The sequence below is a fragment of the Megascapheus bottae genome, unplaced genomic scaffold, assembly GCF_031878675.1.
Source record: "Megascapheus bottae isolate mThoBot1 unplaced genomic scaffold, mThoBot2.hap1 HAP1_SCAFFOLD_40, whole genome shotgun sequence".
Taxonomy (NCBI): domain Eukaryota; kingdom Metazoa; phylum Chordata; class Mammalia; order Rodentia; family Geomyidae; genus Megascapheus; species Megascapheus bottae.
In genome coordinates, this window is record NW_028327715.1 from 319,615 (window position 1) to 346,097 (window position 26,483).

The following is a 26,483-nucleotide window of genomic DNA, read 5'->3' on the forward strand; positions in this document are numbered from 1 at the left end:
TCAAGGCACTTATTACTATACCCCTAACCTATTACAAAGTCCTTTAGGCTGCAGCATCTTATTACTCTGTTCAATGGGATGTTCTTACACACACACACACACACACACACACACACACACACACGCCATGCAGAATCAGAACTGAACATGACATGCACTATCACATTCCTAACACAACATTCCCTGAATTTGGGGTATGGCGCTCACATGCTTATTCTCTGCTCTCAAGGACTTGTAGGTCTCTCTTTCAGATTCCCCAAAGCTCTTCTGACTCAGCAAGTGATCATCATGTGTTTTGTCAAGCCAGCAGCCTTTCTCCTTACATCAGTATTCAGCATTTTATTTGGAGGAAGCACCCTCCATGTATTCACGTGAAGTGCTCACATGTTCAGACCCTGAAATTTGGCTTGTGACCTAGGCCTTCCCAGCAAGGTGACTTCTCACTGCCAATACTTAGTTGTGTATGTGTGTCTGCAACATGGGGGAAGGGTTGAGATATAGAAGAGACACATAATCGACTACAGTCTAAATAAATGAAATAGTAAGATGGAAGACCACAAGTGCTTTGGAAAGAAACCATCCAATCTAAGGAAGTCAGGATGAAAGTAGTTGGTAGTTTTGAGGTGGGGGAGGGGGGCTTGGGGGAAAAGGGGACACAGTGGTTGTCAGTGAGGACTAGCATTTGAACAAAGATCTGGAAGACTTGAATTTAGAGCTTTGGAATTCCCAAAGCCCTAGCACAGAAGCCTTCCAATGTTGTTCAGGGCACAGCAGGGGGAACAGAATGGAGGAGAGGAGCCAGTGGGAGGGAGAGGGTGTGGGAGTGAGAGATGCTGCTGGATAAAGGGGCAGTAGGTGATGCAGAACTTCTACTTTCATTCAGTGATAAAAGAGAAGCCACTGGGAAGGTATGAATTAGAGAATAGGAAGTGACTTAGAGTTTCAGGTCAGTCTGAGTGCTGCCTGGGGAGAGGTGAGGGAGGACAACACTAATGAACATTCCTGATGGAGATGATAGAGGTGGGGTAGGAAATGCCGGGAGGAGTGGATGCTGGGTAGATGAGAAAGGTCCAGTCAAGAGAATTCTCTGACTCCCAGGTGGGAGGAGATACCCACGAGTCAGCAAGGTCTTGGTCCTGAGCAACTGGAAGAACAGGGTTAACTGCTGAGATGGTGACTCTGGGACACAAACATCCTGTTAGGAACGTGAAGTACTTTAGCTGTACAGGAGTGGAACTAAGGTCAAGATACAAAGATATCTCTCCCTGTAGCCAAAGGTAGGGATCCTATCTATCTATCTATCTATCTATCTATCATCTATCTATCTATCTATCTATCTATCTATCTATCTATCTATCTATCTATTTATGTTTGGTCAGTTCTGGGGTTTGAACTCAGGGCCTACGGCATTGTCCTTGAGTTTTTTCTTCAAGCAAGCACTCCACCCCTTTGAGCCACTAGAGAGATCCTTCTTGGAGCCAAGACAACAACAAAGAAAAGAGAGAGAAAGAGAGACAGACAGACAGACAGACAGACAGAGACAGAAGGAGGGAGGGAGGAAGGGAGGGAGGGAGGAAGGGAGGGAGGGAGGAAGGGAGGGAGGGAGGGAGGGAGGGAGGGAGGGAGGGAGGAAGGAAGAAAGGAAGGAAGGAAGGAAAGGAAAGGAAAGGAAAGGAAAGGAAAGGAAGAAAGAAAGGGAAGGGAAGGGAAAGAAAGCCAGACACAATCCTCCACTTTCCTAGGTGTCTCCGCCCAATGAAAGTCTGCAGCCAGTAGGCGCTCAGCTACCGCCCATCGCAGAACCCCGGTTGCTGTGATGAGGCCAAGCCTGGGGCCTCGGGAGAGGGGGCGCTGGGCATCCAGCAGACTCCCTGCGGACCGTGCACGCGCGCCGGGTCGGGCCGGGATTGTGCAGGCGGGCGGGGGCGCGGTGTAAGACCCCCGACTCAGCAGGACGTCTTCCAGACGGAGCCCCCTTCCCAAGGAACAGCGAATCCACGCAGTCGGATGCAAACAGCAAGAGGTTTATTTGGGTACACGGGCGCCCGGGGCAACAAAGTCTCCTAGAAGACTTGCGCGCCGAGGCTGGGGAGAGGGGAGTATTTATGGGTAGCTGAAGCGTGGTTACAGAAGCAGAAGCATGGTTACAGTGTAGGGATTGGTTAATTCAAATAAGGCTGGGGGTTTATTCTGGGCAGTAGTGGAATTTTCCTTTTTGGCTAGAGAAGGGCTTACGTGTCCTTCTTCTGGTCATAACATGTTATTCACATACTCCTTATCTTACTCCTTATCCTCTCTATACAATTTCAGTTCTCGGTCACTCTGACCGTGAACATCTTGCTGGTTATTTTTCAATTTCTTTTTATGACTAAACTGCAGCTGCTACACAAAATGGAGTCACTTCTGCTATCCTGGGAATTACAGGTAAGGCTGTACATTTCTCATTCCCCCATTTTCTTCTGGTTCCTTGAATGGAATCTTTCATTCAATGAAGACTGTCTATTTTTCATTTGCTGATATTGCTGGGTATCCCATCCTCCTTCATCAATTCCAGCAACCAATTGACAAAAATCAGGGGTAAGGCTGGGCCACCAAGTGCCAGGAGTATGAATTTCGGTAGTTGACCAGACAACATCTCCTGTTTGAGATATTATTTGCCAAGTGATGGCTTTGGGAACATAGGGATTATCAGAAGCCAAAAGGAAAGGAAGTAGGCAAGAAAGGATTACAACTGAGAAAGTCTTATCTTTAAGGGGTTTTGGGTGCGCTGCAATTTCCATTCTGGGGTCTGGTTGGTGGAATTGTCCTGATCCTGACGAGCCACTTTCACATGGGAGGCGTGGACCCAGGCAGTGATCTCGTCTACTTTGAGAGCGGTGGGAGTTGTCAGCAGGACTGTGTTGGTTTGGTGTCGTCGCACCCACACGGAGTCTCCAATTTGGAAGGGATGCGGGATGATAGGCCGGTCCTGCTGCTCCCGATATGCCGCTACCAGGGGTTTCCAGACTTCCTTCTGGACTATCTGAAGAGCCTGTAAATGGGCCTGGAAAGAGGGGCTATTAGCATAATCAGAAACATAAGGATGGAGGAAGTTTACAAGAGGTGGGGGTGCTCCATACATAATTTCAAAGGGAGTTAGCCCATGGGGGCCCGGTGTGTTCCAGGCCCTATACAAGGCTAAGGGGAGTAGGGACACCCAATCCTTTACGCCAGTTGCTATGGCTAATTTAATTAAAGTCTCCTTTTTCCCTTCTTCACTTGCTTAACCTGAGCCAAATTGGTGGGGCGCCTGGAGGCCCCATGGAGACCCGCGATAAGCAACCGGCGATAAAGAATTAGATGGTTCCTACCTTCAGAAGTAGTGAAATCCCAATTAGGATGCTCTAGAGGAAAGCAGTGTTTATCTCATTGGGCAACTGGGTGCATTGTCACCCGGTACTTTTTCCAGGCTTCCAGGAACACACTTTGTCTCTCTTCAGATGTCAGCAACGCCTGCAATAACTGTTGGCAATCATCCCAGGTCCACTAAAATCTATTCATCTGGGGGTAGGACCTTAGGCTGTTTCTCAAGTTTCCTTTTTGTAGAGGCATTTTTTTTTCCTGCAGTTTAGGTTACTGCCTAAAACTCCAGTAACAGTTTAAACTCAAATAAGTTTTTTCCTTAATGCAAGAACTACAAACATCATCCGTGTACAGAAAGTCCAGACTTAATTTCCTTCTTTTGAAAAATATAACCAATTCCAAAGTAGCATGAAACCAAATCATAAGGAGATAAACCTTTAAACATTCCTTTTAAAACCCTTTTTCCTGATTTAATACATTTTAGGGGGCAGTTTAAGAAATATTAATCACATCATCCACATTTTACCATCAGATTTTCAGTGTCAGTCTGCAAAGAAAAAGGACGAAGATGGTCCACGCAGTCCATCTGACCAGGTTTAGATGAACAGCCTTCGTGCCAGCTTACTTTTTTTCACCATGCGTGGACCCTCCCTTAGGGCCTTTTCCACCATGGGAACCCAGAGCTGCACCTTTGCCAGTTTACCTCTCACCCCCCAAGATGGTCACACAGGACTATCCTAAGTTTTCCCATCCTTTCTCTTAGGTAAAGTCTCTGACATTAATAAATAAATTTACATTTTAATTCCTAATATTTATCTCCAAATTTTAACTTAAGGAAATAGATTCCAAATTCCCTAATACCTCTGGGCTAAACAGGACACAATGTTTACAATGTAAACAGCTCTATGCATTTCAATATTAAATTATTTTTTAATGCAAATTTCATTTAGAAAATACTTTTTCTAATTTAGAAAAATACTTTTTACCAGTTTCTCTTTAAAACAATGCAATAACCCTTTGAGACATTGTAAAACATTTTAACCTAATAATTTTCTTGAAGTTTAGACTTAGATTTACCCAATTGCCTTTTTTTTTATTTCAAGTATAAATTTATCCATTGTTTTATACAGCATGCTGATAATTTAACCTTGAACATGTTCACTCACTCATTCACACACACTCATCAAAAGTTGGCCACTCAGAAGAACAGAAAATTATCCATCTGTTTTTGCGGACTTCCACTGACAGATTGCTGGCCACGGTCCGCACATCCTTCCAATGCTGTAAAGTTAAACTTAGAGGGGTTGTCACAGTCTGTCCCATGTTAGTAGTCAGTTTCAGTCCCGTCACAATTAAAACAAGAAACAAAAATACACAACAGACAAAAAAACTTCACAATGCGGCTTCGTTCCAAAACCGAAAGTAAACTGGTGTTTGGAAGAAACCCAGATGTTTCCCTTATCAGCTGGACTGAAGAGTCCTCAGACTGAGGCGAAGCCCCAAAAAGAGAAACCAGACGGGTCAGAAATCTGACCCCAGATGCCTCAGGGACGTCTCCCAGGGCTGCGGTCGGGAGTACGAGCTCGTCAGCTCCTCCACGGGTCCGCCAGAATACAGATTGACACGGCCGAGTCACAGATTCCAGAAATACTCTTAACATAAGACAAGACACACAAAAGACAACAAAAATTTGCTGGCCAGCTTACCTCCCGGAGGTGGGTCGGTGGTCCCTGGGTGGGGGTCTCCTATCTCGCTGGGGCCTCCAAATGTAAGACCCCCGACTCAGCGGGACGTCTTCCAGACGGAGCCCCCTTCCCAAGGAACAGCGAATCCACGCAGTCGGATGCAAACAGCAAGAGGTTTATTTGGGTACACGGGCGCCCGGGGCAACAAAGTCTCCTAGAAGACTTGCGCGCCGAGGCTGGGGAGAGGGGAGTATTTATGGGTAGCTGAAGCGTGGTTACAGAAGCAGAAGCATGGTTACAGTGTAGGGATTGGTTAATTCAAATAAGGCTGGGGGTTTATTCTGGGCAGTAGTGGAATTTTCCTTTTTGGCTAGAGAAGGGCTTACGTGTCCTTCTTCTGGTCATAACATGTTATTCACATACTCCTTATCTTACTCCTTATCCTCTCTATACAATTTCAGTTCTCGGTCACTCTGACCGTGAACATCTTGCTGGTTATTTTTCAATTTCTTTTTATGACTAAACTGCAGCTGCTACACAAAATGGAGTCACTTCTGCTATCCTGGGAATTACAGGTAAGGCTGTACATTTCTCAGCGGTAAGCTCGCGGGGATCCCTGACCCTCAGGAGAAGCACACAGGCTCCAGCGGGAGGGGGGTCGGGCGCCCCGCTTGCTGAGGGTTCCGGGGAACGCGCTGGGGTTGGGCAGGCTCTGAGCGTGCCTGCACCGAGGGGCACTCGGGGAGGGTGCAGACCCGATTCTCCCGGGGATTGGTCCCCAGGCAGCCTTCCCACTAGCCCAGCCTTGACCTTGCCGCCCGTGTCCCGTCACAGGCCACTTCCCAAAACGGGGGGCAGGGGGGGGAGCGCTCAAGTATCTGTCCGCCTCCCCGCCTTTTTAAAATTCCAATTTGTGCAGGTGGTCTGGCTTGAGCTACGGGGTCTGGATGCCGTCTGAGTTGTGCTTTTGTTGCTGTTGTTGTTTTTGCTCAAACTACCATTTGAGTTACAGCTCCGGTTATGCCTCTCCCCCTCTGGTTGGAGATCAGCCTCCCAGACTTTTTACTGCTCGTGCTGGCTTCACGAGGTGATCTGCAGCTCTCAGCTCTTGAGTAGCCAGGCTCGCCGGCAGGTAGGAGCCACGCGCCCCTGCCTTATGCAGACTATTTGCATTCCTTTGGGCCCCACTGGTGGTCTGGCAGTGCCTGTAGCCCCTGACTGGGATGAGCTAGAGTTACAGCAGTCACCTGGAATATGAGGGTAGTCCACACCGAGGAACAGCCCAGTTTTGAAATCCAGCTGTCTGGTTTTTTGTTTTGTTTTGTTTTGTTTTTCAGTCCTGGGGACTGAACTCAGAGCCTGAGCACTGTCCTTGGGCTTTCTCAAGGCTAGCACTCTATTAGTGCCATTTCTGGCTTTTTCTGTGTATGTGGTACCAAGGAATCAAACCTGGGTCTTTGTGCATGCTAGGCAAGCACTCTACCACTAGTCCAAAGTCCTGGCCTCAGTTGTCTGTTTTTTTGTTTTTCCCCAATAGTTTTGCTTAATAAGCAGCTCTTCTCAAATATGGACAGATGCTTCAAGTTTAAAAATATTAGAAATGTATTCCCTGGTAAGAATAATTCCCTAGTAAGAATAATTATCTTATTTCCTTTTTATTGCATCAAGATTCCTTTCAATAAAAGGTAGAAACTTTTGTGGTGAGGCTAAGGAGGAAACTGAGCATGTGGAGCAGGTAGGAGGGGCTGAGAAAGGAAGTTGAGGAAGGAGTGGCTTTTGGTGGAGGGAAAATGCAAAGCCAGGAAGTGGTTCCATCCATTTTTCAATTTTGTACCTGGGGCCTGGATGACTTCAGCTTCCTATTTCATAACTGAACCTAGTTTACTTTGTCTGCCTGAACCCTCCCTGTAACTGAAACAGAAGAACTTTCAGCTGACTAAGCCACTAAAACACCCAAGAAAATTAAGCTAAAAGAGAACAAGAGAGTGGGGATATCAGCACTGAACAAAGCTTGAGGAATGGTGGAAGCTTATCTATGTACTTGTGTCCAATCTCTTATTTCTAGGTTCAGGAAGTAAGGTAAGAGGAGTGATGGAAACTCATATATGTTTTGTTCTCCTTGTGAGATACCCAAAGACCACATACCTGAGCCTGGTTCCCAAAGCCAGTGAGTATTCAACCAGGCCTTCATCTCTGGCCTTTAAGTTAGGGGAACTACTTTATCTCTGTAGTCATAGGTTGACAAAGTCCCTGGGCAAATAAAAGACTCACACTTCAAGGCTGATACAGTTGTTACAGAAGGAGGAGAAGCCTACTTTCACTTCTTGAAACAGGTTGTTGTTTGCAAATGTGGAGACCTTTCACTTACTATTTCTACTGAATGACTGCAACCTTGGCTATCATTTTAACCTTATAGTAATTCAGGAACCTATTCAAGAGTTCTCCATATCCCTTCTCCTAGACAGGAATTCCATTCTGTAGATGGAAAGGCTTATTCATTTGCTCACATTTAATTTATAAATTCAATAAACTCACAGTCACAGCTTATTAATTTGATCAAACATAGAGCTTTATGAGTGTTAGACAAGCAACCTAACATTGACCTGTAGTCAGAAAATTCTCTAGGAAAGAAAGTCCTTCAGACGTGCACCAAAAGTTTCAGTTCTTAAGGCAACTTAGTGTTTCCATGTTTACTCACTTAAATAATAAGTCCATAACATAAAGAACAACCTAAATAGTCTTGTTGTAGAAATAGGACTTAGGAGTTCTAGCACCTATTAAAACATGTAGTATAATTTACCATAAGTGAGGAAAGGTCCCAGGCAGTGAAAGGTGTCTGTACAGCTGGTGTGCCCACCTGCACATGAGACCCACTCTGAAAGCAGAAGGAACAAAGGAAAGGGAAGGGATGGCTGGGTCTTCTCAGCACCTCACTAGCATTCGCCAGAGTGAAGGTTTGTTACTAAATGGGGTTAAATATTTCACTGCTGTTCATGATTAGCATCCTTGCTATATAACTAAAAGGAATCACAGTTGGAATGCAAGTTGAGGCTGCTTTTCTCTTCTCTTTTCAGAGGCCAGAGGCCTCTTCCCTTCCTTCTTATCCTCTTTTGGCATAGCAGCCCTGAACAATGAATATAAAACTAATTTTTCCACAATTGTGGTGTTTCCCCAAGGAGGACTTCTGACCTGTGTAATGACCATTTGAATGACTGAGAACATGGAAATTATTAGCTTCAACTCTACTCAAGGCCTTCTGAACTAGGGACTACATTTTAATTCAGCTGGCCCACAAGTGCACTAAAGTTTGGTACTACTACTGTGCCATTATGGGCTATTTACTTCTGTTCCTTCTGTCTTCTGTGTCTTCTCTCCCCTTTTGTCTATGGATTTCTCTGACCTCTGCTCACTTATTTGTTTGCTCCTTCCTCCTTCATGTGAAGGGTCCGCAGTAATCTGGCATTGTTCTTTTAACATGTTATACTCAGCGAGGCAAAGGAAAAACAAGATAACTGTTTCTTATTGCCTTGTCTCCAGGGAAATAAGGTGAGACTCTGACATCTTCAAGCATCAACTGTGAGAACATTTCATTTGCATGGAGGCTTCGTTTTTCTAGCTGCCATCCTAGAGAAAGATGGACCTCAGGATTTGAGAATCTTTCTTTGGAAGAGATGTAGCTGATGTGATGTCCCAGAGTAGTTGACTGCCATCAGCCTCAGAGTAGAAGATGCCACCCTGGCACCAGCCTGGAGGGGCTGAGGTGGTAAAGACATTTAAAGAAGATGGGACTGAACAGGAGAGAAAGTATTGGAGGAGAAAGTAGAAAATATTAGGAGAAACTTATTATGGGGTTTGGAGCAATGTCAGCAGGGCCTGAATAACTGCTTTTGTCTTCCCAGGCCCTGAAGGAAGAGATCAAGATGGATGTCCAGGTGAGCCCTTTACCACTACCATAGTATGCATGCTGTGTTCTCAGCGCCTCTTACTTCTTCTCTCCTGCAGAGCTTTCTATGAAAACATCTGTCTTGTCATCTACTGGTACATACAGAAGGGTAGAAGAAGAGTGAGGCCCCTCTGGGTTCTTATCTGTGTTCATTCAGCTTAAGGTGGAGTTAGCCACCTTTTCTAATCCTAAAAAAACACTCAGGAGCTAAGGGTGGCTCAGGTAACAAGGAGCAACCAGCCATAGAGTGGAACCTCCACTGTTGTGAGCCTTCCTTCTTTTTGCCTTGGCTTTCTTAGCTCTTTATTTTACTGATGGAATGCTGTCACTGAACAACTATCATCACATGCTTGAAGAACTACTGACACTTTGTGCATCAGGGCTAGGTCTGTGTCCTGCTCCCTTCCTTTAGCTCTCTCTTACACTCCCTTTACTTTAGCTCTTTTTTGGGCTCCCTTTACTTAAGTCTCTATTTCCCCAAGAACTTCTTGTCCTCCCCATGACCTGTGGCACTCATCTATTCCACAGTTTTCATTCTGTTTAAAGAAGTGCTAAGGGATTCTGTTGGAGCAGATCTTTACACCAAGAGTCAGCAGCTGGTTGCTTATCCACACCCAATATTTCCATAGGGTCCCTGATCTCATGACACCATAACCTGGTCTCACTGTGTCACCAGTCTCAAGTGGGCTTCTCAGGGACCTCACTACATCAGAGGCTTACTGAAATTCCTACTGTTTCCCTGAGTTTACCACTAATGAAAGTTTGTGTCCCTCCACACTGTGTCTCTAGGCTTTTATCTTTATTGTAAAAACCATTACAGATATAGAACTTTTGTTCTTGGAACACTGCTGGTAATTGCAGTCATAGTTACATCTCAAGTCTTGTTTACTTCTGATGTTTAATTCTACCTCCTCCTCACTTTATCACTTCTTTCCTTACTTAATCTCCTGTACCAATCTCTCCCTCCTCTGCCCTCTCCTCCCAGCACAGAGGTGCCCTCCTTCTACCTGTATCCCACATTGTCCCTGTTGTGCATGGAAAGTCTCTCATTTGTGTTTATTTTTGTTTTTCTTTTTCTCCATCCTGTTCTCACCTTGATAAACAATTGTTCTCATGTCTTAAATATTTTCCCTTGTATTATGGTATTTTTTCTAAAATGTGTATTTTTTGCCAATAACTTTTAATGTGACATAAAATAAAACTAGTTTCTTCTGTGGGTACAACCCATGGATGTAATCCTGTAATATCACCATATCAGCAGATTGTAGTCACAGTTTCTCCCTGCTCCTTACAATTGGCATCCACTGTGCCGTGTGCCCTTAATTGGTATTATTCAGTTTTCTTAACATTTCTATGTCATTTTCCTTCCCATTTTCCCATTCGGTGCTCTAGTTCTAAGTGTAACATACAGTTAAGTACTATTCAGCCCACCAGGTTGTGCTTGAATTTCTTCCTATTCACAAGATGCTGTTGTCATCTGTGTTTTGTGGATGAAGAAAGTGATTGTTACACAAATTGCTTTAAGGACTGGCGTGCTAAGATGCAGGCAGGGATGAATGTATTTGTTTATGTCCAGATCCAGCTAATCCTGTCCACCCAGTTCTTCCATTTCTGCTAGGTGAAGGGTTTGCTCAGGGCCCTCTATCTGGAGGGGACAGCACCCCTCTAGTCTCTTCCATCGTTGTTCTGTTGTTTTTTTTTTAAACCTCTCCTCAACTTCTCTCCATGTGTTCTCATGGTTTCTAACTTGATGCCTCATAGATACTTGGCCCTCAATGTTGGTTGACTAAAGGGCAGAGTAACTCCCAGATTGTTCAACAACGCACTAATCCAGTCCAGGACTGGCATGTTCAGTTAAACTTCAGAGGAAGGAAATCACATGGCAGAAATTGTGAAGATTCAGATGCTGAGTGGAGGGGAAAGGGCAGAGGATCATCAAAAACACTCAGCCTTTTGCTCTTAGAGAATGATTGCCTAAGGAATGACTGGATGACAAGCATTTCAGGCTAGTAGAACTCCTGTGGCCATGAACCTTTGCCCAGAAGTTGAGAAGACTGTCGTTTAGGTAGGGGAAGGCCTGGAATTCAGCGGGGCATGAAGATTCAGTGGTAGTGAGACAGCATGAAGGTGTTTGCAATATCTCTTGGAATTGGATGTGGCAGAAGGAAATGACTTTCATACATTTTTCAAAGATAAAAGGCATGGAAAGACTAGGGGATGAGCTTCTTTCTCCTACCTCATTTTCAGTTACCCAATATCTCATGATCTCAATGCATGTTGTACCAGTGGTACTAGTTTCTTTTTGGCCATCCTTTCAAAAAGTCTATAATTGTATACAAGTACTCCTCCCTTCATCTGTCTATGTGTGTGCGTGCGTGCGTGCGTGTGTGTGTGTGTGTGTGTGTGTGTGTGTGTGTCTGTCTGTCTGTCTGTCTGTCCCAGTGTTGGGGCTTGAACTCATGGCCTTATCAGTATCCTTGAACTTTTGGGCACAAGCTAGCACTCTATAGCTTGAGCCACAGTTCTGTATCCACTGGTTTGTTGTTGTTGTTGTTGTTGTTGTTTTGGGGAGTGGCGTTAATTGAAGGAGAGAGTTTCACAGATTTTCCTGCCCAGGCTGGCTTTGAACATTGATCCTCAGATCTCAGCCTCTTGAGCACCGAAGTTTACAGTTGTGAGCTACCAGCTGCCTAGCAATATATAAAGTAGCACAGAAATTACACTGTTCTATATCTTTGTGTTTCTAATATATATCTTGGAGAGCATTTACCTCCAATGTATAACCATGGTATTCTTTTTTTGTGTAGTTGTATCATATTCAATTTTATAAACACAGCTATTACTTACAGAACCACTTTGCTATTAGCAGGTTATTTTTATCCTTGGCTTCTTATAAACAAGGGTGATGTAAGCCAAATTCATTTCACCAGTTAGCTCTGTAGGATTCATTCTCAGTGTACAATTTGCTGGAGCCAACAGGTAGTTGTGATTTATATTGTGATGGTTATTTCTAACTTGCTCTCCTGTTGCCTTTTTTCTACGTTCACCAGATTTCTGTTACTGTGATAAAATATCTGAGGTTCTCACGTTTACAAAGGAAAAGGTTTAATTTGGCTCATTGTTTCAGAGGTCACTGGTCCTTCTTGTTTCGGGTTTGTAGTATCCTAGTATATCACAGCAGCGGCCCGTGGAGTAAAAGATCTCTATCTCATGGCAGCCAGGAAGCAAAGAGAGCAAGGGGCTGTGGCTCTAATGTCTCTTCCATGGCCACCTCTGGTGCCCTCACTTCACTTCATTGTGCCAGTTTAAAGTTCTTCTACAGTGACAGGTCTAACCCCCTCCACCCCCCACCTTTCATCTCCTAAAGATCCCTTTCTCCAAGTTGGTGGAACATACGCTCTTGAATTCCGTTGTAACCCATTAGATATATTCCTTTTCTGCTTGTCTCAAAATCACACCTATTTATTTCTTTTCAAAGCAATTTCTCCAATATGCTCCAAACATTCCAAATAGGTTATTCACATTGGATTACTGAAACAAATGCCAGAGATAATCAGTTCATACCAAAAAAAAATCTGTTTTGCCTCAGAAATGGAAGGATACAGTCAATGATCATTTGGCCTGATTGCCTTTGGGCCTGTAGCAAGGTGACCTAGCATTATAGCACACCTGTCTCAGAAGAAAGCCCTTTACTCCTGGGCAGAGGGGAGAGGCCAGGGTTCTATAGTTCTGAAGGCAGGTCCAGGTGACCTCCCATTAGGGCCTGCTTCATCAAGTTCCCCCACCTTCTAGGATTGCTGAGCTGTTGTTGCAGAACACCTGGGCTGTAGGGAGAGATTTCAGATCCAGGTTATAGCACCAGAACAAACCTTATTCTAGATCACAAAACTTGTCTCAGAGATGGGTACTCATCGTTTACACCACCTATTCAGGAGGCTGAGAACCGAGAATCCTGGTTTTAAGCTTACCTGGACAGAGAAAGCTGAGAGATGCTTCAATTTAGCAGCAAAAAGCTAGGCATAAGAGATTTGGCTCAAATAGTAGAGTACCAGCCTTAAGTGATAAAGCCAAGGGAGGGAGAGCATAAAGACCTATCTGCAGCAGGTCCCAGTTCTGGCACACATAGAAAAAAATGTCTCAGCACTTTGAAAAAGATGTATAACATTGAAAGAATATAAGACAGGCAGAGGAAAATGCCCAGAATATTCCTGAAGACCTGGAAGAAATCCGAGCTAAGGCTGGAGCAGTGGGCAAAGGAAGATGGCCAGAATCGGGGGTTATGGATGGTAATATCACAGAGCTGAAGGGAAGGTACAAGTCTGAGGTGACATTCCTAAAGAACCCCTGGGATTAACTGGTACATGGAAGTAATTCTTAGCAATATAGGCTCCATGGAGTGATTTCTTAAGTTGAAATATGGACTTGATATGTCTTTCCATTCAGCCTCCAGCAGGGCACTTAGGGGGTATTTAAGCTGTCATAGTAGAGTGGCCATAGTGGTGGCTAACATGTGGAAAGCTGTGGTAATGACCTGCACCACTCGGGTCCTGCTTTCCACACGCCATTGTCTGGCAGCATCTTACACTGTGATGGCCGAATCATTGCCTCGTGTCCTCGGAAACCAGCAGACTGTGGCTGCAGCCCAAGCTGGTCATTGGAACTTACAGCAGAGGACTCCTTCATCATTGGCAAGGTGACAGTAGGCAAGGAAAGCCAATTGGAGGTGGGTGACTTGCCAATACACAAAGACATTGGAAAAGCCTCTTTAGAATGTGTTGGACAGAGCTGATTTTCTTGTGAGCCCAGGAGAGTCTTAGTCCAGTCTTGATACGGCAGCTTCCTCTGTTGTTGGATTGCACTTCTTCCTGCTTATCAGAACCCTTGACCGTCCTTTGATCCTTGCTATCCCCTGCTAAATAACTGGTCACAAACCTAAACTGGTCCATTGCATTTCAGCCTATGAGGAAGTTCGGCGTGGTGGGGGTTGGTGTTGGCAGAGCCGGCTCTGTGAGGATAAGGGACCTGCAGAATCCAGAAGGTTCCTCAGCGTACGTGAACTTGATTGGCTTCGTGTCCAGGTGGCTTGGATTACCTTGATGCCCCATAATTTGCAGAACGCATGGTGTAAGATAAGGCAACAACACATTGACATCTTCTAGGCCCAGGGAGAAAACCACACACAGTCTTCACATTTGGGCAGGTCTTGAAACTGGAATGGAGGGGTCCTTGAGCAGGGGTGTACAACAAATGGGGACCAGAGAGCAGAACAGGGAAGAACAGCACCAAGTGTGTCAGCTGCAGATGGGACACAGCAAAAACAAGTTGAGTTTGGCCTGGAAAAGGCTTGAAAGTGTGGGGGTTCATTGTTGCATCTCTTATCAGAGAAGGCATCCTTATGGTGGCCCTAGAATTCACATGCCACTATGAGTTCCATAGTCACCTCTATTAGTTCAAAGAGAAGGATGCCGAGCTATGGGGAGTGTAAGTCGTTTTCTAGAGATTGCAGAACTGTAAAACCTAAGTTTATAAGACTGATTCCAAAGTAAGTCTTCTAAACACTGTGTTCCCTTGATATTTTGTACTCTTGATACTTGACACTTTCCCTGATACTTTAAAACCCACTTTTCTTTAAAGATAAAACTCATATTAAACTAAGCTATCACTCTTTATTCCTTTCCTCAGCTCTGCTCGCACACACACAAACACACATGACTCACCATACAGCACGCTGAGCTGATTCTGTGCAATATCATTTATCAGCACTAATTGTCAGCTAGATGAAGACACTAAGCTATATATAGAGACTATTGAAATTGTTCATACTGAAGATGCTTCATATTGTAATTTTTTAGGTCGCTTTCTTGCAATGTTTGGCCCCTATGTAAGCATTGAATGTGAACTTTCAAACCCCAGGGAGACCCCTGGGAACTGTTAGTTCTAGAATTGCTTTTAGCCAAGCTTCTTCACAATTTTTAGACTTTCACACAGAGGAATGCCCTGTGTATGCCTCTCTCAAGCTAGCTAGGATGGAATCTACTTCTTGAGCTTAAGGGTAAAGTGAAATTTATCTTCCCCCAGACACACTGGGGTGGGACAACTTACACCAATACCTTACACCAATACCCACACAGCTTCCACCCTGCCCTAACCACAGGGTTCCTCAACTTGCTGGCTTTGTTTCTGCTGTCCCTCTAGGAATCCTGTTTGAAACCCTCAGCTAGCATTCTTCTTTGCCTTCACTGAGCCTTGAACCTCTGTTTCTCAGCACCATCCTCAGCTTTCCATTGTTGGGATATGTGCGCCTTCTGCCCTGTGTGTTACTGGAAAGTGAGGATTTTGTTTGATTTTCTTGATTTTATAGGGCCTAGCATACAGTGGGCACACACTAATTCTGGCCACATCATGCTCAGATGGCCCATGGCAAGAAATGTAGCATATTACCCCTTGGGGAGCCAACTTCCCCAAATTCCCTCCTCCTGCTTTGGCCGTGATTGGCTGGAGCCTCTGCTGGCTTGCCACGACCCTTCTATGTCTCTTGAGGTCCTCTCTTCTTCAGCCTCAGCACTGGGGCATGGCAAAGACTCGGTTCTCCTATCACTGAAGACCTTTCACGTCCTGTGTGAGTCAGAGGCCCTGAGTACCTGCCCTGGTCCTGCTCTCACTCAGCTGTGTTGCTCAGTCTCTATGGCAAAGGAGGAAGAGACCCTTGGCCTCTGCTTGACAGGCATCATAGCAAAGGAGCTTGAACTCACTCAGCACTGACCCCCCAGGAGTGTTCCTAGGTTGAATCTAGGTTATGTTTTATAGTCTTGTTTGGCTAAATGCCTGAAACTGGAAATGACCACAAAGATCATTTATTGTGATATTACAAGATATTTTTATTTTAGAGAAATAGTAACTCGGAGACTTCTCTTAGCTTCTTACCAGCACAGGTAGTATTGGCTCCTGAGTCCATATCCCCTGACTTTACCCGAAGTCACAATGGAAATTCCCTGGATATGGGAGGGACATTATTTCCTTCCTTTGCAAAATCTGGTGTCTCGGTGTTTTTAGGAAGAAGGGAGAAGCATAGAACTCATTTATTGGTGGTTACTTTTGAGTGCCATTTCTGTACTCTTCTGAAGTAGACGGGAGCTTAGAAGCACTGGAGAAGTGCAGCAGATTTCTTTGGAAGATGCTCTTTCCAGCCAAGAGGTTGACGTGGCCTTCATCTGCAGTGAGAGCTCCAGCCATGAGCACTACATCAGGTGGGTTCTTTGTTGTAGGCAGTCTTTGACTTGTGTATGGAACAAGCACTGAGCAAGTTAAAACCCTGTAAGTGAGTGTTTAAGGTCAAGGGAAGGTTTATGGTTGTTTTGGAGTCTTTAAAAACTGGTAGCATAGGCCAGGAGTTTAGCCTAGTGGTAGAGTGCTTGCCTAGCATGCATAAGACCCGAGTTCGAGTCCTCAGTACCACATACATAGAAAAAAGCCAGAAGTGATGCTGAGGCTCAATTTGTAGAGCTCTAGCCTTAAGAAAGTCCAAGGACAGTGCTCAGGCCCTGAACTTAAGCCCAGGACTGGCCAAAAAAAAAAACCCAAAACAGCAACAACAAAAAAACTGGTAGCATACTTGTGTGGGATTGATGCACATTGAGATGGTGTGTGCTATTGTGGTGACTTCCTCCTTGTCCCTGGGCCAGCATGCTGAGTCTGGAATGTACAACCACTATCCTTGTCTGGTTGGCACTCAGAATCTGCTCAAGGATCTTGAGACCACAAGTAACCTTCTTTTTGAGAAGCTCCTGTGGCCTGTTGGAGATTGGAGGAAGGGTCTACAGCCTGTGGGGAGAAGCCTGACAGAGGTTTTCTTGCATTTTATCTAGGAAGTCTGTTTGATCCCCTAAAACCACTTTCTTGCCCTGAGTGGAGAGGAAATTTTATACATGTGCAAAAACTCCTTTGGCTCTTTCATTGTTCCTCTACATTGAAACAATTTTGTCATATGGATAAAGAGACCAGGGGTGTGGTTGAGGAGAGGAGACAGTCTTAATGCAGAGCAGAGAAAGCACAGTGGTGCATCTCCACTGGGAAATGCACAACCTTAAGCTTTGCAAGCATTGGGTGGGGCCTGGTACAGAGGGAGGAGTCCAGGGAGGACCTAGGCCTAGGTGACAGGACATGCCACTGCCTCTGAGGTTCAGCTTCCATTCTGGGCTCTCACAAGAAATCCAGAGGCCACTCAGTGGCGATCGAATGGGACAAAAACTTTTCTCTGTGGCCCCTTCAACTTCTTGGTTTTTCTACGATTTATAAATGCCTGCTGCCTGCTGTCATGATAATCATATTCACACCCTTGAGGACAGGATTTGAAGTCTTTCAAAGTATGGTCCCCAGAAGCTTTACCAGCACCCCCCATCCTGATCTCCCTAGCCAGCCTTGGGCACACCAAAGATTGCAAATGGGAATAGCTCACAGAATGCCAAAGAGCATGTTAGGCAAAAGTGAACTTGCGAAATGCCTTCTACTTCAGGACAGAATTCAGATGTCCTGGGTGACATTGGTCAGACTCCTTCAAAAAGAGATCACTGCCAGGGGCTCTGTTGTCTTTCTCATACTGTGGAAGAAGTGGCTTATCTGAGAATATATGTTTTTTTCCAGAGTAACTGGAAAATAATTGAATTGAAAGACACTGATTGAACCTCTGCATTAGAACTGGAGATGCATTCTCTCAAAGAGTGGTCAGAAACTATATGAGCTGAGTCTTCCACTAGTTCTCCCAGTACTCTCTTCCAGCCCTCTGGTGGTGCTTTCACACATAGACTCCTGTGTTCACAGCATCCTATGTTCCACCTTGAGGAGCCCGTGAGTGATGCTCATTGGAAGGACTGATTCTCTTGCTGTGTTTCTTGTTTTTCCAAGGCAGTTTCTAAGTGCTGGCAAGCATGTCCTTGTGGAATACCCCATGACATTGTCCTTGGCAGCTGCTCAGGAATTGTGGGACCTGGCTGAGAAGAAAGGTGATGTATGCTCTCTGTCCGCACATAGACCCCCCTGCTAAGGCTTTCTGTCTCCTGGAGTTCTGTGACTCCATTTTTGTGCCTTTCAAGCTTTGCTCTATCTATACTATGGACACATGTCAATGGGACATGGAGAGGATTGAGAGTGTGGCTCAAATGGTAAAGCACCTACAAGGCCCTGAGTTCAAACCCCAGTACCGAAAAGAAAATTATTCACAGGGACATGAAGGCTGCAGGGATGGGTGGAAATGTTTAAACTTTTTTTTCCAATTTATTATTGTTTTAGAGGTGATATACACTGGGGTTACCTTTACACTCATTTAAAAATACCTACATTTCTTTTCACATAATGTCATCTTTTCCCTCATTCTCTCCCATTCTTATTCTCCCATCTCCACCCACGAATTGCATAGTTCACTTTCATTAATGTTGCGTGCAGCCAGCGCACTTCATGGCTTCACTTTTTCACCCTTTTCTTCTGATTCTGTACCCTCCTTTCTCCTTCCTACAGATGTGAATGTGAATATGCTGTATATATAGTAAAGGATACAGAGTCAACAAAAAAGAAAAAATAACAAATTAAGTAAAAAGTCCTTGTTTATATATATTTGGATTTTGTTTCAGTATGTATATTATTTTATATACATATGAGGAGGCACTTGGGTATTGCACCTTTGTGATTTTCTCTTAAGGCTAGCCTCTGTTGCTCCACTGTATGTGCAGTATCTAAAATTTTGTGTATTTTGTCATGTGCCTGTGCCTTTTAGATCTAATTTCCACTTATCATGTGGAATATGAGGTTGTTTGACTATCTGATCTTGGCTTATCTCACTAAACATGATTTTCCTAGTTCCATCTTTTTCCTCCCAAACGATATTATTTTATTCTTTCTGAGGTGTAAAATCCCACTGTGTATAGGTACCACATTTAATGCATCCACTCATCTATTAGGGGCATCTGGGTTGTTTCCATATCTTGGCTTTTGTGAATATTGCGGCATTGAACATGACTGTGCAGGTATCCTTATCATATCCTGAGTTATGATGCTCAGGAGTGGTATGGCTGGGTGGGTAAGAAAGGTCTATGTTTAGTGTTTTTTTTGCCAGTCCTGGGCTGAGTTCAGGGCCTGAGCACTGTCCTTGGGCTTTCTCAAGGCTCAGAGCTCTACCACTTGAGCCTCAGCACCAGTTCTGGCTTTTTCTATGTATGTGGTACTGAGAATCAAACCCGGGTCATCATGCATGCTAGGCAAGCACTCTACCACTAGGCCAAACTCCAGCCCCTATGTTTAGTTTTTTGAGGAACCTCTAGACTTCTTTCCATAATGATTGTCCTAGGTTACATGTGCAATAGGGTTCCTTTTTCCCTACATTCCCACAGCATTTGTTTGGTTAGAATTCAAAGCGTTGGCCAGTCTAACTGGGAAATATGGTATCTCAGGGTTGCTTTTGTTTTCAGTAAATGTGTAAACTTCTGATGGAGCCCTAATGATTCTTGTTCTCCATTGAAAAAAATGGAATTAATTTCCACCTGTGCTACTTTTGGGATTTTTTTTCCTGGTTATATTGCCAATAGAAAAGTGCTCCAATCAGACTACTTGATTGTCCTGTGTGCATTTTGAGTGGCTTCTACTGTTACACCAAAGTAACTACTATTTAGAAATGTTCAGTCTATGTCAAGAATATGAAAACTCTTCGATGCACTTACTGTGCCTAATGCTCCAATCAAATCTTGCAGTAGGGGTTTCCCTTGCTGCTACTGTAATAGAACCCTTGAGTCTGGGTAACTACGTAGTGCTCAGTACTGAAGGCTGTCATTCCAGAATTTACCAGCTGTGTCCATTTACCATGTGGAGAGGGCCTCCTTCTCTCCCATGTATGCTGGGAATGTGGAAAGGCAGGCTGGCACATTCACAAAGAAAAGAGTTTAGGTGCCACCCCAGTCCTGTGAGGGAAAAACAAAAGCATAAAAATCAATTTTGGGGAGGAAGGGCCCAGATTTCTCCCACCAGACCCCTCCAACCATGTTTGAAACCAAGTAGAAAGGTGAGCTTTGGAGAGAATAAATAAAAACTAAAATTGTCATAGCAGTACCAATTTCTCTAGCTTATGTGGACAAAGCCACGTATTTGTGGCAGTTCACACGACACACCAACCATCACAACCATTAAGGGTTAACAGACCTTACCATCCATATTTGCTCCTCTAATCCTGCTGCCCTCCAGGGGTTTTATGTTTATTTTATACTGGTGAACCTCTCTATTCAGCCAACTAGAACTGAGCAGAAGAATGTCTTGCGATTGATGAGTTAACTCATGTTTAAACCAACATTTTTCTTTACTATTTTACTAGAGTATGTCCAGAATTATATCAAAAATCACAAAGAAAGCACCTTGCAGTTACCACTGAGAGTGCTGTGTCGAAGTTCTTGCTTGTGTTTCTCAAGTAATGAACTCTCTCCTGGAGTTCTTCCTCTACCTCTGCATTCTCAGAGCTGTACCCTGTGTACAACAGAGTAGCCTTCAGGAGTTGTTTGTAGAAGAAACAAACACATGACTGGGTGAATACAGAAGTGGAAGAAGCGATGGAGTTTTTGTTGCTGTCACCTTGCAAGTTGTTTGCCCTGGCAGTGATGTCTGTGCAGAAGGCACAAGATGCCGCTAGAAAATAGGCTCAAATGCTTATGCTCTCTTTCCCTATAGGCAGCAATGTCAAACCAGTCTGACTTTGCTCTTTATTAGTATGGATATCTTTGCTGTATTAGGCATCTGGCCCGTGGGAGGGAGTGATGGAGACAATCCAGACACCTGCCAAGGGCAGAATTTGTTTATGTGCTGGTTCTGACACGAACTCAGTGCCTGAGTGCATTCCCTGAGCTTTTGTGTTCAAGGATACTGTTCCACCATTTGGGCTACAGCTCCATTTTGCACTTGGTTTTTGATTAAAGGAAGATGAGAGTCCCACAGACTCTCCTGCCTGTGCTGGCTTTGATCCTCAGTTGAACCTCAGATCTCAGCCGTCTGAGTAGCAAGAATTACAGATGTAAGCCACTGCACCTGGCAAAAGACAATATTCATAAGGGGCCTGTCTCCTGTCTTGAGCTGGCACAGCCTCTCAAGATGTGCAACAGTGGTCCTAACTGGCTTGTGTATTCTGTTTTTTTCATGACAGGAAAAGTCTTACATGAAGAGCACATAGAACTCTTGATGGAGGAATTCGCATTTCTGAAGAAAGAAGTCACGGGGAAAGAACTGCTGAAAGGGTCTCTTCTCTTCACAGGTCAGTTTAGTCTGCAGCTGCATGAACACCCATTCACCTTTCCTTCTCACAAAGTTACAGGAACCTTGGCTGGGTGCACAGCATTTCATGTGCTTTCCATTGGACTAGTTACTGTATGATAGTCATTCTTTGAGGCATAAACACTAGGAAAGGATTCTGTTAGCACTTCCTGCTCTCTTGGTTAGATAAATCCTCATATGTGTAATCGTTACCCTTGGGCACAGGAAACTAAACAGAAGCTAACAGGCACTGAGCTCCCAAACCAGTCATGTGACTGCTTCATTTCAGTCATAGTGCTTTCACTAAATTTTGTGTGCTTTTCTTTTCTGTATCTCAATATTGGGGCTCAGACTCGGGGTCTGGGTGCTTTCCCTTAGCATCTTCCCCCAAGACCGCTTGAGCCACAGCTCCACTTCTGGCTTTATGGTGGTTAACTGGAGAGAAAACTTGCCTGACCCAGCTGGCTTCAAATCATGATTCTCAGATCTCAGTCTCCTAACTCCATATGAGTATAGACACTGCCTGTACCCAGCTACAACTTCTTTGGGTCTTTTTAGAGAACATGCTCGTTGTTTTAAGTGTTAATGTCACAGTTATAGGAAATGTTTGGTAAACATAACACAACCGCTATGAAGTCTTAAGTTGAGGTTCTGTTTAAGATTTGGATTAAGGATAGAAGTGAGCAGTCGGTGTCGTGATCAAGCAGAAACTAATGTGAACACTCTTCTCAGTGTACTTTTATGAAGACCTCAGGAAACTTTTTGTACCCCATCATCTTGATGATCTGGAAGTAGCTGAAAGGTATTCCTGTTTTCTTCAGCCTTCTAAGTTATCATGATGTGTGCCATTCCACACTTAACGTATAAGAATCAGGGTTTCAGGGACTGATAATGGTTCTTCTTCACTCGCCATAAGACTTCTTTTCTGGGGGGGGGTCATGGGGAATAACTCATGGATTCATACCCTCTACATGAACCATGCCTCAGTGCTTATTGCTTTAGTTTGTTTTTCAGAGGATCCTGAACATTTACCTTGTGCCAGATTTGGTCAGCGATCTTCTTACCCTTGCCTCCCAAAGATCTGGGACCAGAGGTCCTGATTTCTTGAGATACAATCTCACTAACATTTTCCTAGGCTTGCCTTGAACCACAATCCCAAGTAGCTGATATTGCAGGTTTGCTCCACCATGCTGGATACTGCTGGGTGACTAAATCATTTATTGAAGAGAAGGCATATGTGTAAGTGGGGGGGCAGGGGAGCTATACAGGTAAATGTAAATATGCTCACTGTATTTGAAATCTAGAACTTTTTTATTTTATTATTCTGTTAAGCTGAACTGAGTGATATTGCCAGTAACATATCACATTTTAATAGTAAACCAAATATCAAAACTAAAAGGGAGATGCTTTTGTGAGTCTATATTTACCCACCTGGTAAGGCAAGGTCCCACTCTCTATCTGCTCTCCCATGGCCTCTGAGCCCTGCCCTTTGTCAGGCATTCCCTTCTTGCCAGTACTCACAGCATTTATGATTCCCCACAGCTGGCCCATTGGAAGAAGAGCAGTTTGGCTTTCCTGCATTTAGTGGCATCTCTCGCCTGACGTGGCTGGTATCTCTCTTTGGTGAGCTTTCTCTGGTATCTGCCACTTTGGAAGAGCACAAAGAAGAGCAGTATATGAAAATGACTGTGCATCTGGAGACCAAGGACAAATGGTAAGTCAGGAGAAACAGTGATGAGGAGAAGACTTTGGGATGTGTCCATTGTTCACAAGGATGACAACAGAGAAAACCCCAAGGGGCCTAGCCAAGTGCCCCACTGCAGAAGAGCTGTCAGCTTCCAAAGATTAGAAAGTAGCCTCACCAGTGCTACCTCCATTTGCCAGTAAGTGAATAGTGGCTTACATGATTGAAGCATGCTGCCCAAGTGATATGAGTGGTCAATAGAAGCTTTACTGTGTATTTCTTAGTGCACTTATATTAGAGATAGGGCCTCACTGTTCCCAGGAGGGTCCTGAGCTATTTGGCTCAAATGATCCTCTGCCTCAGCCTCCCAGTAGCTGAGACACTAGACCTGCACCCCTATCCTCAGCTACTTTCAGATAGCTTTACTGATGAGGAAATGGAGGTGTACGAAATATCTTGGCATTTTACACTACCCCACATCTAAAGGACATGAGGAATTGTCTTAGATAAATCAGGCTCTTTGTATTCCCTACTGGTAGAGTACTTGCCTAGCATGCACTAAGACCTGAGTTCGATTCCTCCGTACCATATACATAGAAAAAAAGCCAGAAGTGGTGCTGTGGCTCATGTGGTAGAGCTCTAGTATTGAGAAGGCCCAAGGACAGCGCTCAGGTCCTGAGTTCAGTCCCCATGACTGGCAAAGAAAAAAATAATACATTTAGGGTTTTTTTTCAAGCAAAACTTATATGGATAGCCAGTATATGAGTAATGACAAGCTCACCTGCATCACAGTCATGAGGATGCCACAGACATGGATGGCAGGCCTGTGCCCTGCCTGGTTCCGCAGGGCTTGATAGAAAATTGCTCATGGGACTCTGATCTCCAAATAAACACCTAAAGAGCCATAGGTGGAGCTGTAACTGAAGCGGTAGAGCACTCAATAGCCCAGCCTTCAGCACATAAGCTCAGGGACAGTGACCAGGCTCTGAGTTCAAGGCCCAGGACTATCAGAAAAGGCCTGAATGACAAACCTGTGTCTACAGAATTACTAAGTAGATTCTGCTATGCTGAGGCCAAATAAGTCAGGAGCAATCAGCAGTAGCAGAGTTGGAAACACAGTCCTCATCACTTATGGAGGGGTGGAAGTCTAAATGTCATGGAGACACCTCATATGCAAGGAAGCTGGGAGCCCAGGGAGGCCCTGTCTCCAGAAGGTCAGCAAGCCTCCCCACCTGCTCCCCACCATGGGCTATCTAACATGACATTTCTCTTGTCTTTTTGCAGTCCACTAACCTGGATTGAGGAAAAAGGGCCTGGCTTAAAGCGAAAGAGATATTTAAACTTCCAGTTCAATCTGGGTCTCTGGAAAATGTGCCAACTGTAGGAATGGACAAGAAAATTTTCCTCAAAGATCAAACTCTGTTTGTCCAGAAGCTCTTGGGCCAGGTGTCTGAGAAGGAGCTGTGTGCAGAAAGAAAGCGCATCCTGCACTGCCTGGCTGTGGCAGAGGCCATCCGGATGTGCTGCCGCCCTGAGAAGTAGGACAGGAAGCAGTGGGCACCTGCATTGCCGCATCACAGTTCAGTGTTCAGATCAGTTTCCCTTTACCATGGAACCTCTTGGAGAAAGACATTGTGTATGCCCCTGCTGGCTGTGGGAGTGACATGTGGGGAAAGAGTCCTGGGGGTGCGTCAAGAAAAGCATTGACCGTGGTGGAGCTGAATTGACTGTTCCATTTTCTCTTCCCCACCACCCTGATAGGTTGACTGTTGTCATTTGTGTTGACTTTCAGACAGTAAAAAAAAAATAGTGTTATACATGTCATTTGAAATACGATGTAAAAATCAATGTTAATAAATTCTTTAATAAAAAATAGTGTTATAAAATATTAAGAAAAGGTGCATCAAGTGATTTCTTACAAACCCAGATTCCACTTGTAGCCCTAACATAGCTGTCACTTCCTCAGAACAGACAGGAGGAGTCAGGCATTGTAGCATCAGGATAGAGTGCAGGACCAGCGCCATGGTCAGCAGGACCTACAGCATGTTCCTGAGTTAGAGGGTGGCCTCAGGTTCTTCTGTTAAGTCTCTCTAGAGCAGGAAACACTGGCTTCCATTTCTTGTGAAAATGCCCACAGTTTGGCTCCAAGTCAGGCTAAATACCTAGACTATAGGTATGTGTGAACACTGCCTATGAGTCATTTACTATCATCAGAGCCTTCAGCACTGTGGCCTCCCGAACAAGGGTGAAGGTAGCAGCTAAGGAATCTAGAGACAGAAGGAAGAGAGGCCCCCCTCCCCTGCGAAGATCCCCTATAGTAGAGATGCTTGTCTATTCCCCATTTCCTAGAAAAGCAAAGACCTCCCATTGCCACATTTCTTCACACCAACAAACTCCAAGCTCAGGATCCAGTCCCTCTCCAGCACCTCTCTCCATGCTCAATGGCACACACACACACACACACACCCCACAAGAAAACCTCACAGATGAGTTAAGATACACTCATTCCCCTCCAGTAGCCCAATAATGTGTCTACTTTCCACTTCCGCCGCCATGAACATGGGACAGAAATCACTGGCTCTCCGTGCCCTCAGTCCTCACTCCATCAGTGCACAGAATGAGCCCTGAAAATGGCCCCACAAATCCTGCACTCCAGGCAGCAGAAGGGTGGATCTTCCCACCCCCCAGGCAAAACAAAGGAAAACTTTACACAGGTTGCGGTTTTCTATCCAACCCAGGGCCGCCCCGGAGCTCTCCCCACCCCCGCTCATCCCAGCGCCCAGGTCCTCCCAGCCCGGCTCAGCGGCCCCCCAGCCCGGAGGCCTGCGGACCTCCGTCCACTCTCCAGGGCAGAAAGGAACTGCTCCCCGCGAACCCTGATCGGGCTCGGGGATCCGAATGAAGGTTCAATGCCCGCCCCCACTCACACACACACATTTCCCACCCAACCTCCCTCCCCCACCAACATGCACACCTCGTCGGGGACGGGGTGGGCACACGACGCCCCGGAGGACGCGGGCGGGGACCGGGTAGCCCGGGGTGGGGCGGGGACCGTGGCCGAGGCGAGCAGGTAGCACTGGCAGAAGACACACGCCACCGGGCCGGGGGAGGGGAGAAGTTTCTCCCCAACTTCCCGACTCCGGGCCGGTGGAGAGCGGCGATCACGGAGTCACCTTCCCGGAGCAGGGTGCCCGGGCCCAGCGCCCCCTGAACCAGATCCGCAGTCCCCGCCCGCGGGACCGCGCCGGGGTCCTTACATGCCCTCCAGCAGCGCTCGCACGGGTCGCTGTGGCCGCGGCTCAGGCCCGGACAGAGAGGGGGCGGCAGGCGGAGAAGATGCCCGCCGAGGCCCTCCCGCTCTCCTGGTCCACCCGGACCACCTTCTAGGCTTGGGGGCGCGAGGCGTGGGTCGCGGGGCGGCAGGCTGCAGCGACAACTGCGGAGCTGGCCCGGGATGCCTGACTTCAGGAGGAGGGAATTCCCGGGCTCCCCCACCCCGCAACTCCCAAACCATGCCCCTTCCCCGGGCCACGCCCCTTGCGCCCTGTGCGGG

General features: G+C 45.5%; 1 protein-coding gene across 1 annotated transcript; it reads left to right on the top strand.

Moving 5' to 3' along the window:
* The first annotated feature begins 1,657 nt into the window (after positions 1–1,657).
* LOC150039270 (biliverdin reductase A-like) lies at positions 1,658–24,816 on the top strand. The gene is given in 9 exon segments (XM_090327805.1): positions 1,658–1,930; positions 8,927–8,959; positions 13,927–14,048; positions 16,098–16,217; positions 17,872–17,969; positions 21,140–21,247; positions 22,789–22,960; positions 24,215–24,279; positions 24,282–24,816. Coding segments are annotated over 9 exon segments (1,023 nt in total). The 5' UTR covers positions 1,658–1,816; the 3' UTR covers positions 24,473–24,816.
* The last annotated feature ends 1,667 nt before the right edge of the window (positions 24,817–26,483 follow it).